Here is a 13,721-nt window from a genome sequence, read left to right as displayed (position 1 = left end):
CCATGACAAAAAGTGTTGTAATTGTTTTAATTTATTTTCTTGTATTTTGTGGGATTTTATTGTATTGGATTTAGTATTAAGTTGGTGAAGAATCAAGCTTAAATAAAAAATCAATGGATTTCATGAGAAGCTCACGAGAAGCTAACCCGCGAAAGAGCCACGTGAGGAGTACATGACAGGAAGCTGAAAAGTCATGTTAGGTTGTCGTTTTTGCGAGTGTCTCGCAGGTAAGGTCTTCCCGCAAGGTAGTCGTGAAACGTTTTGTCTGGAGATTTTCAAGAGTGACTTTCTTACCCTTCACCCATATTATATACACTCTCATTACCCACAAATATAAAAGAGGTCATTCAGAGAGAAAAATCCTAGATAGATTTTTTACAACACACACCCATCTTTTTGAGAGAGAGAGCTACTCATCCTTAGTGAGAAATCATTGTAGCGTCTTCTCCATCCCTCTCCCATTGTTATACCTTGAGAGGAGATTTGTACCCAAACATAACCCACACATTTTCAGAGTGTAGAAAGTGTTTTGAAGTTTTGGAAGTTTTGGAGAATTGCCAAAATAAGCCGATGAGGCTTAGCGAATGCAATCGGGTAGATTGTGGGATCCGGAGAGTTAGACAAGACACGGTTAAGAGAAGTCTTGTTGGAGTAGGAGCTTGGAGGGCTTAGGTACATCGGGTAGATTAGGCTTGGAGGGTCTTTTACTAACCCATGTATCCCAACTGATTGTCTAGTGGATTGATTCCTGCTTGGAGGGCGGTGGAGAGGTTTTTCGCCGAGTTCTTCGATTTCTTCTTCGATAACACATCGGCGCATTATCTTGTGGTTACATTCTCTCTTCCCTTACTCTTGTACTTTACTTTTAATGTTTGTTGTTCATATTTACGCACTAGAGTAGTATCGGTTAATTGCGCCTCATTTACTCTTGTTTCCGCACGTAGATAAGTTAGAGTAAAAGCAATTTAGCTGTAATTTTTATTTGGGGGTCTGAACAGCTCTTGTGTTTTTAACACATTTTCGAGCATTTAGCCCTATTTGCCAAAATGAAAAAAACATAGTTTAAAAACTGAAAATTTCAACAAATAGTATATGTGTTTGAGACTAGCTTATAAGCCACCTTTTATGTACAATTTTTTGTTTGGTTAAATTATGTATAACTTTTCAATAGTTCATTTTTGAAAAAACTTTTTCTCAATTTTATGTACAATTTTTTTTTTTTAACTTCATATACAACAATCAACATCATTTTAGAAAACAATCACTATTCATTCTTTTTTTTTTATCTTTAAAATATGTAAAAAATAATAATAAATTAAATGCAAAATAAATAATGTCCATATAACTTTACATATTTACCATAGCAAACTTATAAATATATTATAATAATCGTGTAAATTTATTATAGTAACAGTTATTACAATATCAATATAAATTTACACAATTCTAAGTTAGTATTAATATTTTTAGACAAAATTATATAAATTTTACCCCTTTTTTTTCTATTTCGCATCCCATTAATGCTTTAAAGAGAGGTTATAACTTATAATACGCAAACAAAATTTTACTAAGGTAGTGTTGTTGATGATAGAAAATAACATGTGTTCTGTTGTGCTGTGTTATGCGTGGGAGAGAGAAAAAGTAAATTCTAATAACTAAATGATAAAGAACAAAGTTTCTCTCTAAATAAACCCATCATATATATCTATATTGAGTGTGAATTTTAAAAATTTAACCATTAAATTGCATATTCTTTTTTTTTTTTTTTTTTTTGATGTGAACTATGACAATTTTAATAAGAAGAAGAAAACAGTACATCAGAAGTCACTAAATGCTCCACAAAAGAAGGACAAGATTCTAACCAAACGACAGACTCAGATAAAGACTTTGCATGCTGGGCTAACCCATGCGCTACTTTATTACCACACCTTGGCACAACAGAAAATGAACATTCTCTGAACCGAGTAGCTCGATATACAGAGCCAGATATCAGATTGCAGATACTGGCAGGAGAAGTGATTGAACCGGTCAGGGAGTTATGAACCACCATGGAATCACCTTCAAAGATAGCTGAACTGAAACCATGATCCCAAGCAAAACACATACCTTCCTCCATCGCCTTGGCTTCAATCTCCAAAGAGCCTAAAGGAGCATGGATCTTCATGCTCAGTGCAGCACGCACCAACCCGAGATGATCTCTAATAACAACACCAACACCCGCAACTCGTTGTCTCTCAAAAATTGCACCGTCAACATTGACTTTGAGCCACGGTTGCTGAGGAAGAACCCATCCAACGGCGACCTCAGGATTCTTGATCTTAATACAATGATTTGCCACTTGAAACTCCTCCAAAAACTCCAACGTCCAGCCAGCAATACCAGAAGCCGATTTGCGAGGCCCCCCTACCCGAATCTCATTTCTATTGGACCAAATGCCCCAAGCCACAGAAAATAACCGAGCCAACTCCTGAACCGACCACTGTTTCACATTCAGGGCATACCAAACCAGATCAATAAAATCCCTCACCTCTCCAACGTCTGAACCAAGATCAATATTCGCAGCTGTCCACACCTTCTTAGCTTTAGCACAATGCCAAAGCACATGAGCCGTGGACTCCACAGCAGTCCCACACTCATCACAAACATCTTATTATATTCTTAATACTTACAAAATTTCGAGAAAATCAAAGATCAATTGCTATGTCATCAAATAAATGTTATAATTTTAAGTTTTTGTAATCTCAAAACTGTATATAAAAAATAAGTTAATTGATCAAATAATAAATAATATCCAATTTAAACGAAATTTGATATGCATGTTAAAAATATAAGGAATATAAAATTCAACAGTTAAATTTTCAAAATTCACACTCAATATAAATATATGTGATGAGTTTGTAGAATTTTTCTCCAAACTAATATAGAGAAAAATTTTATTCAACGATAAATGACTTGTTGGTAAAAAATAAAAAATAAAAAATAAAAAGGTAAAATGTGTGAAGTTTGAAAACTTGGGAAGATAAAAGTTAGATAAAGTCTGGAGCATGTTCAATAAAGTGACGATGCAGTGTTGCTGATGCTGAAAAAAGAAAAGATACGTGTTGTGTGCCTATGAGAGAGAGAGAGAGAGAGAGAGAGACGTTAAATGAGTAAATGAGATGTAAATTCGGTGATAGAGATGACTTTTTTTTTTTGGAAAAGTGTGATAGAGATGACTGGTTGGGAAGGTAAAAAAAGTAAAATGTGTGGCGGAGGAAAATGTGAGAAGACAATACATAACGTCTAGGTGTAGGTGTAGTTGTTGGCGTAGGCGTAGGCATAGGCGTTGGTGTAAGTGAAGGTGACATTTATTAATATATATCTATTTTTTCCCCGTCCCGCTTGACCTGTCCCTTCCCGCTTCACTCTGTGCGGATTTTTCCCACCCCTTAAAGGTGGTGGGGCGGAAATGAGATGAAATTTTAGACTTGTACCACGAGGCGGGACGGGGATGGGTTTACACTTTTTAGATCCATCCCGTCCCGCATTAATAAGGGTTAAATTGCAATTTTATCGTACCTTAAAACCCTATTATTTGATTGAATTTATTTTATCTTTTTTTAGGTTCTTCATCTACCATAGATGGAATTGAAGATAAATTCCAAAATATCTTGGATGATTATGATGATGAAAAAGAAAGTGGTGTCACAATGATGGAAGAAAGTGAAGATTCTTTTTGAAGAACTAGGCAATTTTTATATGTTATATATTAGGAGTTTGGATTATTTTATTGTGTCATACTATGAGATTTTTGTTGTGATATTGTCTTGTTAAACATTTAGATAATATTATTTAGTTTTTGCTAAAAATTAGTTTGATTTGATAGGATAAATTTATTTATAATTTCAAGTATATTTTTATTATTGAAACATGTCATTTTATTTGAAAAAATGATAATAGTTGTAGGGAAAATTAACAATAAATAAAGTTTTACGGTGTAAAGCGGAGCTTCGCGGGTCTTCGCGGGGCCTTAAGGGGCAGGGATGGGGCAAAAAATTTTCCCCATCATGCAAGGCGGGGCGAGGATGGGGCAAGAAAAATCCAAGCTAGACAGGGACGAAGATCTCATCCTTCGGCCCCACCTTGCCCCATTGCCATCCCTAATATATATATATATATATATATCAAAACGAAATCTATGATCTTTTCATAATTTTTCATATTAGTACAATATTAAATAAAATTATTATTTTATTTAAATAAAATTATTTGTATTTAATCCAAATTTAACAAAAACTTAATAAAAATGAAACTCTATCTCACTAACAAGTCCAAATTAAACTCAAATTCAAACTCAAACATTGATAATTTATTTCTAAATTTGCAAAATTAATAATGAACACTACAAAAACAATGCAAACCTCTATATATATATATATATATATATATTATAACCTAGTAGAGGTATAAGCTCTCCTTATGTTATTTTCTTCTTCTCTATTTTGTTAAAAAATATATATATATTACTTTATGGTTTTTCATGTATTTTTTAAAAAGTAATTTTCGTACATGAACCACCAAACTCTCTTTAGCTTTTTTTACATGATAAAAAACTTGCAATAATTGAAATTATTCTTTTGAATATGACTCATCTTTCTCTTATATTTCTCTATTGTTTAGTCATATATATTTTGTTTTGTTTCAATAATTTCTAAGTAATGAATCATTTGATTCTTTAATATTTTTTGGTCTTTTAGAAGTTTTAATATCTGAATTTTTGAGTTATTTTTTTGTAATATCTGAAACTGTCTGACAAATTTTGTGTAAGTCATTGCATGTTCAAGCAATAGCTTATTTATCAAATTGTAACACAAATTAAAGTCATACAAAAGCAAATAATGCAATAGTTTAGTTTCTTAATCAATTTAAGATTTTATAAAACTATTTTAGTCTACTTCACAAATAAGTAAGTTCACGTGCACAGCACGAATTAGCGACTAGTTTACCCATGTTATAATTTGGAGTATGTGACGCATTGATTTGACCACACAAATTCACCCATGTTATAATATGGAGTATGCCATTAACACTTATTCACATGCATTTGCGGTTCCCAAGTCAGAGTCATTGTGAAAGGATACTATGGGGCCAAGGTGATTGCCTAATTCAAAATTGTTACGGGGCAAAGGCCGACCAGTGAAATTAAGAATAAGAAATGAGATGGATGAAGTCAAGAATAAGGATCGAGAACCGAGAAGGCAGAGACAAGACGCAGATTTGATAGAGTCAACCCAAGCAGACATGTGGACTGTGTCATGCTTCCAGGCATAATCACAGAAAATGTCTAGAGTCCTGTGGCGCTGCCACAAGTGGCCATGTTCCAAACTAGGTATGTGATACATGGCAAAAAGTTCTAGACTATTAAATAATTGTAGCTGATTCTATGTTTACCTAATGTTTACTATCTTGTTCAAGGGAGCTGATTCTGTACCGTACTGACAAGCAAACCGGTACATATAACCCACTGTTTCGTATCAGAAAAAATACTGGCCGTACCGGCTAATTTCGAGCAATACCGGCCGGTACAAAAAAAAGTTTTTTTTTTTTTTTTTTTTTTAAGTTTTGTAATTTTTGAATTTTTGTTAAGGCAAAATGATAACTTATTTGCATTAACTTATTAGTATTATTTGTTTTCTTAGTATGCTATGGTAACTTTTAAGCTTTCTATTTTTTATATTGTGTGTGTTTTTTTTTTTTTAATTGATACTAAAGTCTAAAACCATGGATAATTAATTCTGAATTGAGGAAATATTTTATGATAAACTTTTATATTTATTATAATACACACACACACACACACACACACACACACACATATATATTTATTTATTTATTTATTTATTTATAAATATCAAAAATAGCGGTAAACCCGAAACGGTACACCAATATTGATCGGTATCCAAAACATATCGTACCGCTGGCTAAACCGGTACAGCCTCTGGTACGGTATTGACTCCCTTGATCTTGTCTCCTAACGTGATTATTCTACGTTTTTCAGGTATGTTTCCATAGACAACGTTTTTGTTGTACGTTGTAGTACTACTAACCACCGATCTTATCAAAATTGACTACATTGTATTGGCACAATTAACTTTTTTATTTTTGCTGAATGTACTTGTAATCTAACTATTCTTTATCAAATGTACCTGGTTCACGTTTGTAATTTGAGTAGTATGATTAGAATTGCAAATTAAGCCTGGTTAGACATGTTTAGAATGTTAATATATTGAGAATGCATTTTGATGTAATTTAAGTGCATTTACATTGTAATGCGACTAAGTTTATGCAGGCTAAAAACAGTTTCTTTAATTTGCCTATTGAGAATGCATTTTGATGTAATTTAAGTGCATTTACATTCTCAGTTTTTATAGTTTGTGTTTCTCTGCCTCTCATCTCTATCTCTTGTTTACCCGCTATAAGTGTATTTCTGTTTTGTCTTTAGTGTTGCCTGCATGTCAAAAAAAAGAATTTACAGTGCAAATCGAGTATGTGAAACTCAATTTTTAGTGGTACTCGAGTTTTATATACTCGAGTTCCACTGGGTGTTTTTTTTTAAAAAAAAAAAGCAGGGCGCATATAGCCCTCTATCTAAAAACCCGATTTAGCAGAACTCGAGCACTATATGTATCTCAAGTCACTAAAACTCGATTTGTAGAACTAAAGTATATAAAACTCGAGTTCCACTAAGTTTTTTTTTTTTTTCGTGGAAAAACCACAATAAGATATTTCAAAATAATTTGTCATCAATGGACAACTGATGCAAGTTCGGAGCATTACAGCCCCAAATACAGCATAATTTGGCACCCCGAGATCAGTCTTAGAAAAAACATCTTTAGTTCCAACACAAACAAAAGCAAGTAATTATGTTACATGCCAGAGCTGGAAACCCACTCAGTAGCACATGAACCACTAAGAATTAATAATTAAACAAAAGAGAGTATGATTCAACCTAGCATATATATCACATTTCACTGACTGATGGGCAAGAAAGTATGTAATTTCCACAGTTTAATCAATTTCCCATACTGATTTGTAGCCCAACTGAGCAGCGCTAGATATGTTTAAATCTATACACCAATCTACTGTGCCAAAATATGAATTCAAACACCCAACTCATAGATGAACAAGTAAATTGTGGATTACTTTGTTTGAGAATTGAATTTTACTTCAATGGCCATGGCCAAAAGTTATGTTTATCTGGTCCTTGGAGGAGTTGGGTCATGCTTGTTGCAGAAGCTTTCATCTTGAGCCATGTGGTCAATTTTTAAGGATTGGAGATCTGGTCCTTGGAGGAGGAGTTGGGTCATGCTTGTAGGCCTAAGGAATGAAGGGAATAAGTGGCGACTGATTAACTGTGACTGCTCCAAGAACCCTCAGCTTCTTTCTTGATGCATTTAACCCCAACTTCATTTGTGTCTCTATTTTTTAGAGCCAACAACTGCAGCATTACAATAAAAGCAATTAAATCAAGACGAAGAAATAGTAAGTCAGAATGAGAATACTTAATTAACATCTTGTTCTAAATCAAACACATAAAATACTTAATTGCAACTAGGGCTCTACTTGAAAGGTACCATTGCGATTAATATAATTTTTATTCCTAAGATGCACGGTTCTGACATTGACACTTCAGAATAGTGATGATCAACTAATAATCAAGAAATAGTGTTAAAAAAAAGGAATCGTTCACTTTTAGAAGTCATAATGGTAGATCAAGAACCAGGCAATAAAATTAAGGTGTTCTCCTTGATAAAGGATGCTCCAAAATTCTATCTACCTAGACTTCTTCAATTTCATTCTTAGAAAGACAAACATATATACTGGTGCCTAAGAAGCATACGAGGAGGAGCAAGTTTTCTATAAAAAGCTCAAGCTTTGTCCTCATGTATCCTTGTCTCAACTTCTCCATTCACTGCTTTAAAATATAAGGAATTGCAGCTGTCACTCAGATTAAATAGTGAAAGGGAAAGAAAAGAACATTCAAAAGTACCAGAATTGAAGTGTAGCTTGTCCCGACATTCAAATAGATGGTCCCAATGCAGATAGTGACTACAATGTAAATTGCAAGCCTAAGCCAGTAATATCCAAAGTCCCCTTGACATGTTGAGGAATGAACGCTTGGTTAAGATAAAGGCTTGCATCAAGAAACTTGCCTGACTACCTCCTGAATCCAGAATAGTTCCTCTGTATCATGGGCGAAAAATTCCAGCTCTCAATATAGCATTCCAATATCACTACAATGTTTACCAAAAATGCTCATAAAAAATCATTTTAGTTTATTTATTTCAAATCCTGTCTTGTATTTCCACTTATCCATTTTAACCTTTTTATTTCAATTACACACATTTTATAAGCAAATTAGCTTCTTAATAACCCAAAATTCAGTACCATATAGCAGAATTAATTGTCAGTCTTCTAAAATTTTCTTTTAAAATTAATTGGTATATTTTACAATCATACAATACTCCTAATGCGCTTCTTCATTCATCTACCATGCTCTTAACCTATAATTCATCATAATCTCTCCATCTTTATGAACGATTGATCCAATATATCAAAAGCACACACTCTTTGGTATCTCTTGATCATCATCAAGTCTTACAATCACTTCTTCTTTGTTTCTACTTTTATTAAATTTACATTCAATGTACTTTGTTTTAGTCCTACTTAGCTGAAAGACCTCTCCAATTTCTAACTAGACATTAATTCTAGGCATGGTCTCATCCACTAAAACCATATCATTTGCTAAAAGCATATAGCAAAGGACTTCATCTTGAACCAATCTAGCAAGATCATCCCTAACCAATTCAAAGAGATAGGCCTGAATGCAACTAACAACAAATTAGAGAGGGAGAGAGAGCCTGAGAGATTAAACGGTTCAGTTATTTAATTATCAAAAAAAAGTTTCATTTATTCTGTGTCAATGGTTAAAAGCCAATATTCATTAAGAAAATCATAAAGTTACCTCCCATATAATTGCTGATTGATCTTTTGATGATGTACGAGACATTTCCAATTATGCGAAAATTCCAAAAACCAAACTTCATCTGTATGTGTTTGCAGTACCTGTTAAATTCAACGAGCAAAATTTTCAAATTGACTAATCCAAGTAATCGGTGAAGAACTCATAACAGCAAATTTGCAGTCCATTTCGGGCACACAAGACAAAATCACAAATAGATTGCATAGGCAGCTTAAATTCAACAAGTAATATAAGACGATACTGATAAGTCCAGGTACTGATGATTTCCTATGGGATTATGATTAATAACCTAACAAAGGAAATTAAAATTGACACAAACCTGCAAGATAAGGGGATAATATGATTTTATCAAGATAACAGTATCCAAAACAGAAAATGATAATTATATTAGTATGCTGAAGAAAATTTGAAAACAATTAAAATCAAGGATGTTCAGCATTCCAAATATGAGCACAACTAAAAATTAATGACATTCAGTCTCAAAAAGGTTGCTGTAAGTATGTTGAAGGTCTCTCATAAAAAACTAAGGACCTTTATTTACAGCAACCTTTTTGAGAGACTGCAGCTGACATTTCAAGTTTCATTAAAAAAAGAAAAAATGAATAAAGAATGTCATTGCTTACTAAATAATATCAAATTATTCAATTTTTTAGACAAAAATTTGCAAAATAGCAATAACTTATACTTGTGTAATTTCATCTGACTCCCATACATGTTCCAGTATCATGGATCATCTAATTCCCATATGAGTCCTCACCTTAGATTGTAGACTAACCAATTTTGCATTTATTAAACCTCGTGTAATGTTTGGGCGGTGGAAAAGGCTGCGGGACATTATCCGGACATCATCCTCAAGCTCATCATCGTGCTGCAAAGACATTAGATGCATGCAATCAAATTTTGATGCAATGGAAAGAATACTATCAACTGCAAAATATATCATTACATTGTAATTAATGTAATCATACCATAGAACTGTCTTTGTGTCCTATTTTGTGTCCACCTGTCCCACAAGTGGGTGCTCTTCTAGTACGTTACGGCCTAACTTGTGGGGGTGAGGGCTGATGAGGGGGATGCTCATCCAATACATCAGTATCTATTTTTACTACGAAGGTAGAGTGGGTGGATAATATTTTCATGCAAATGAGAATATTTATTACATTAACATTTTCACTTCATAACACATACTTCTAATACATTAATTAAAATTCAACAATACAAACCAAGTGGAGATTTTGGAAAGTTGTCGCTCTCATTATTGAGACAATTTAAAAATATTCTTGTCTCATGTGCTGACCCTTCCCATCCAACACATGCAACTGCAAATTTCATATCAAAATCACAAGCACACATGCAATTAATTGTTAGTTCTCTTTTCCTTCCTCTGTATATATGTTGCTTACGAACTGATAAGACTACAGGGACATGAATCCCATCAATCGCACCAATGCAATCCTAATCATTGCCATAAAAATACCATGTAAAATTTGCAACGTAGATAAATTGAATAAAATTAAATCAAAATACCAAAATAACAAAGTACTTTGAAACGTAGCTAACATCTATCGGAATTGAGAATATGTAGTGGCACATTAGGAAATGCAAGATCAACAGGCTTGATAATATCTTGTAACATAACACTACCTAAGAATGTAAAATAAACACTATTTTCCATCTTCGGATGCTAATGCTCGGAACACGTTAATATATAGACACATGGTCACTGTATACAAGTCCAACTCTTTCTTATGTACTAGAATTTTATGCAGGAGATTTCAAGCACTAGGTGGTTTTGGAGAAAGTTTCTTGTGTATTACAATTTTCACCTTTAAATATAAAAACATAGCTTTTGAGAGGAGTGATATAATAAGTTTTTATTCATTTATAAAACTTCTCTGATGCTTAAGGCTTAAGACCAATACAACATTTTGGAGGTTAGATGATTTATCTTATGCTTTTATTTTGAAGACTAAATTTATTTACTTCGAAGATTTCTTATAATGGCTTAAATATGAATTTTTGGATTATAATTTTCGGGACACTACATGGAGAACATTATATACAATTAGAAAAACAGATTAAAAAAATAGTTAATTTAATTTTCGATTCAAACAAATATCTATTTTTATTTTTAATTGAATAAAATAAGCAACTTACTTGGTTAAATCTTTCGAAATCCTTCCGTTTCAAATTCCTGCAAAAGATTTCTCATTAGGGAGTACCAATTAGGGGGTGAAAATTGCTTTAAATAAAATAAAAAAAAAATAAAAACTTGAAGGAAGAAAGGATATCAATGCATGAAAAAAAAAAACTCCCACTTTGGCAATATAAGTAGTTCAGCAACATGTGCCCGAAGTGCTTGAATGCCGCCAGCAAAGCCACAATGGTGCCGTTTTCTTCGTCTTCTTCTCATGTATTGCTGGTACATATACACAAATCTAAGTCCATGAGATCGACAGAGACAAGCAAGGAGAAGAATGGGCGTTATTGGAAGAAAGAGAGGCTTGGCCATGGCGCACAAAGAACAAGGCTGGCTTGGGAGATGAAAAGGAGAAGATGAGGGTTAGGGAAAAACAGTAGAGGTAAAAAGAAAAGGAAAACGAAAGAGGTAGGGAAAAAGAGAAAGGAGAAACGCAGAAGAGGATGGACGCAGGGAATGAAGAATGTATGTATGAGGGTATTTATAGGAGGGACGTATGTTTGATTTTATTTTATTTTTTGATTTTATTTTTATTTTTTATGAAAGTATGTTTGACTATTATTAGTGTTGGATTTGAATTGTGAATTAGATGAGCATTTTTATGGACGCAGAGAATGAAAAATATATGTACGTATGAGGGTATTTATGGACGCAGAGAATGAAAAATATATGTACGTATGAGGGTATTTATAGGAGGGACGTATGTTTGATTTTATTTTATTTTTATTTTTTATGAAAGTATGTTTGACTATTATTAGTGTTGGATTTGAATTGTGAATTAAATAAGTTTTAATCTCTTATACTTATGGGTATTTGGTTTGTGTTTTTAAATAATAATTTTTAATTTTTAAATAATATTATATATATTTTTATATATTTCTTTATATTGTATTTTATGGTAGTAGATGAATATTTTTAATTATTTTTTATGAAAAGGAAGAGAGTGAAAGAGTTGGTGGAATTAATATTTTAATAAATAAATGAGATAAATAAAAATTTAAATATTAGATATGTTATAAAATGATATAATATACTTTTAAGATGTTAAAATAAAATAATTCTAAAAAAGCGAATGTGTAAAATAGGACAAGTTACTGCATACCCGTTTGCGTGTACACGACACTCATTTAGAAGTTCTTACGGTTGGGACTTGTGGTCAAAGTTCAACAACCAAAATTCATCATTTTTTATCTGTGAAGATTTTACTACTCACACGCGGCACGCCTGCAATTTCTTTATTACCCCCACTTAAATACACTTGACTTTTGAGAGAGAGAGAGAGAGAGTTGTGTCTGTGAGGATTTACAGAGGAAGAGTACTTTGGATTTGTAATGAGAGGATGGTATTTTGAGTCGATGGATGAAGATAAATGAAAGTAAATGAAGGTAGGTGGCAGCGGGACAGAGTGAAAATAAATAAAGGTAAGTGAACAAAATTAAAACAGCGGGATTATCCACAAACAAAAAAATAGAAAAAAACAAAAACAAAAACAGTGGGTGTATCCTGTTACTGGGTGGTGTATTACTTTCAAAACTTTAAAAAACTAGATAAATTTTTATATAAATTTTTTTTTTGAAGAATATTTATATAAATTTGAAATTTGATACTATAAGTTTGTTAATAAATTCATATGATATTAAATTATTATTTGTAGTTTATTGATGATATAAACATTCTATTTATAGTAAAAATTTATAAAATTATGAAAATATAAAACATTTTAGTAATGGTTTCACAATATATAAGAAAAAAAATAATTTAATCAAATAGCTCGTGAACAAGATCGAGCTTGCTTGACAATAAAATGAATCAAAATTAAACATAAAATCCTGTTTAATGATAAGCTTGAGCTTTGACTCGTATTCAAAAAAAAAAAAATTAAGTAAATACTATTGCACTTTTAATACTTTATTCAGCAGTTTTAGCTAGACTCAGCTCATTTACAGTCCTATTTGCCAAAATAAAAAAGAATAGTTTAAAAACTGAAAATTTCATCAAATAGTGTATGTGTTTGAGACTAATTTATAATTTTTATGTACAATTTTTTGTTTGGTTAAATTATGTATAACTTTTCAAAAGTTCATTTTTGAAAAACCTTTTTCTCACTTTTATATTCAATTTTCTTTTTAACTTCACATACAACAATCAACATCAGATTAGAAAACAATCACTATTCATTCTTTTTTTTATCCTCAAAATACATAAAAAAATGATAAAAAATTATATACAAAATAAATAATATCGGTATAAACTTATATATTTATTATACCAGGCTTGTAAATATATTATAATAATCGTATAAATTTATTATAGTAACAGTTATTATAATATTCATATAAATTTACATAATTATAACTGATATTGATATTTTTAGACAAACTTATATAAATTATAATTTCTTTTTCTATTATGCATCCCGTGAATGCTCTAAAGAGAGGTTACTTAGTTATAATACGTAAACAAAATTTTATTTGGCATGATACAAACAGAGTCGAGGGT

The 13,721-nt window shown here is 32.0% G+C and overlaps 1 protein-coding gene across 8 annotated transcripts; it reads right to left on the bottom strand.

Moving 5' to 3' along the window:
- Positions 1-6,941: 6,941 nt before the first annotated feature.
- On the bottom strand, positions 6,942-11,667 carry LOC115965646. 8 transcript variants are annotated; one of them, XR_004086123.1, is made up of 8 exons: positions 11,341-11,663; positions 11,180-11,216; positions 10,246-10,341; positions 9,991-10,127; positions 9,780-9,890; positions 9,005-9,105; positions 8,030-8,223; positions 6,942-7,477 (listed from the first exon to the last, which is right to left on the bottom strand). XR_004086123.1 is itself a non-coding variant. In XM_031084915.1 (6 exons), the coding sequence occupies exons 1-5, from the start codon at positions 11,532-11,534 to the stop codon at positions 8,252-8,254; spliced, it is 465 nt and encodes a 154-aa protein (XP_030940775.1). In that variant the 5' UTR covers positions 11,535-11,666; the 3' UTR covers positions 6,942-7,477; positions 8,030-8,251. The 8 variants fall into 8 exon arrangements, 4 of the variants coding, with proteins under 4 accessions (XP_030940775.1, XP_030940773.1, XP_030940774.1 ...); XR_004086122.1 differs by having other exon boundaries at positions 9,991-10,341; positions 11,341-11,665; XR_004086125.1 differs by lacking the exon at positions 10,246-10,341 and having other exon boundaries at positions 11,341-11,662.
- Positions 11,668-13,721: the final 2,054 nt, after the last annotated feature.

This window comes from Quercus lobata, chromosome 10 (assembly GCF_001633185.2).
Source record: "Quercus lobata isolate SW786 chromosome 10, ValleyOak3.0 Primary Assembly, whole genome shotgun sequence".
In the NCBI taxonomy this organism is placed as follows: Eukaryota; Viridiplantae; Streptophyta; class Magnoliopsida; order Fagales; family Fagaceae; genus Quercus; species Quercus lobata.
Note: the sequence above shows the minus strand (reverse complement) of the source record. Positions and strands in the feature narration are given on the sequence as shown.

Bases quoted from the DNA above. Each gene is read 5' to 3' on its own strand.
- LOC115965646 (XM_031084913.1), bottom strand. From the start codon at position 11,534: ATGGCCAAGCCTCTCTTTCTTCCAATAACGCCCATTCTTCTCCTTGCT. The intron at 11,217-11,340 runs GTGGGAGTTTTT...AATCTTTTGCAG, and splicing joins GAACTACTTATATTGCCAAA to GAATTTGAAACGGAAGGATT. The intron at 9,891-11,179 runs GTAAGTTGCTTA...ATGTCTTTGCAG, and splicing joins ATTTCGAAAGATTTAACCAA to CACGATGATGAGCTTGAGGA.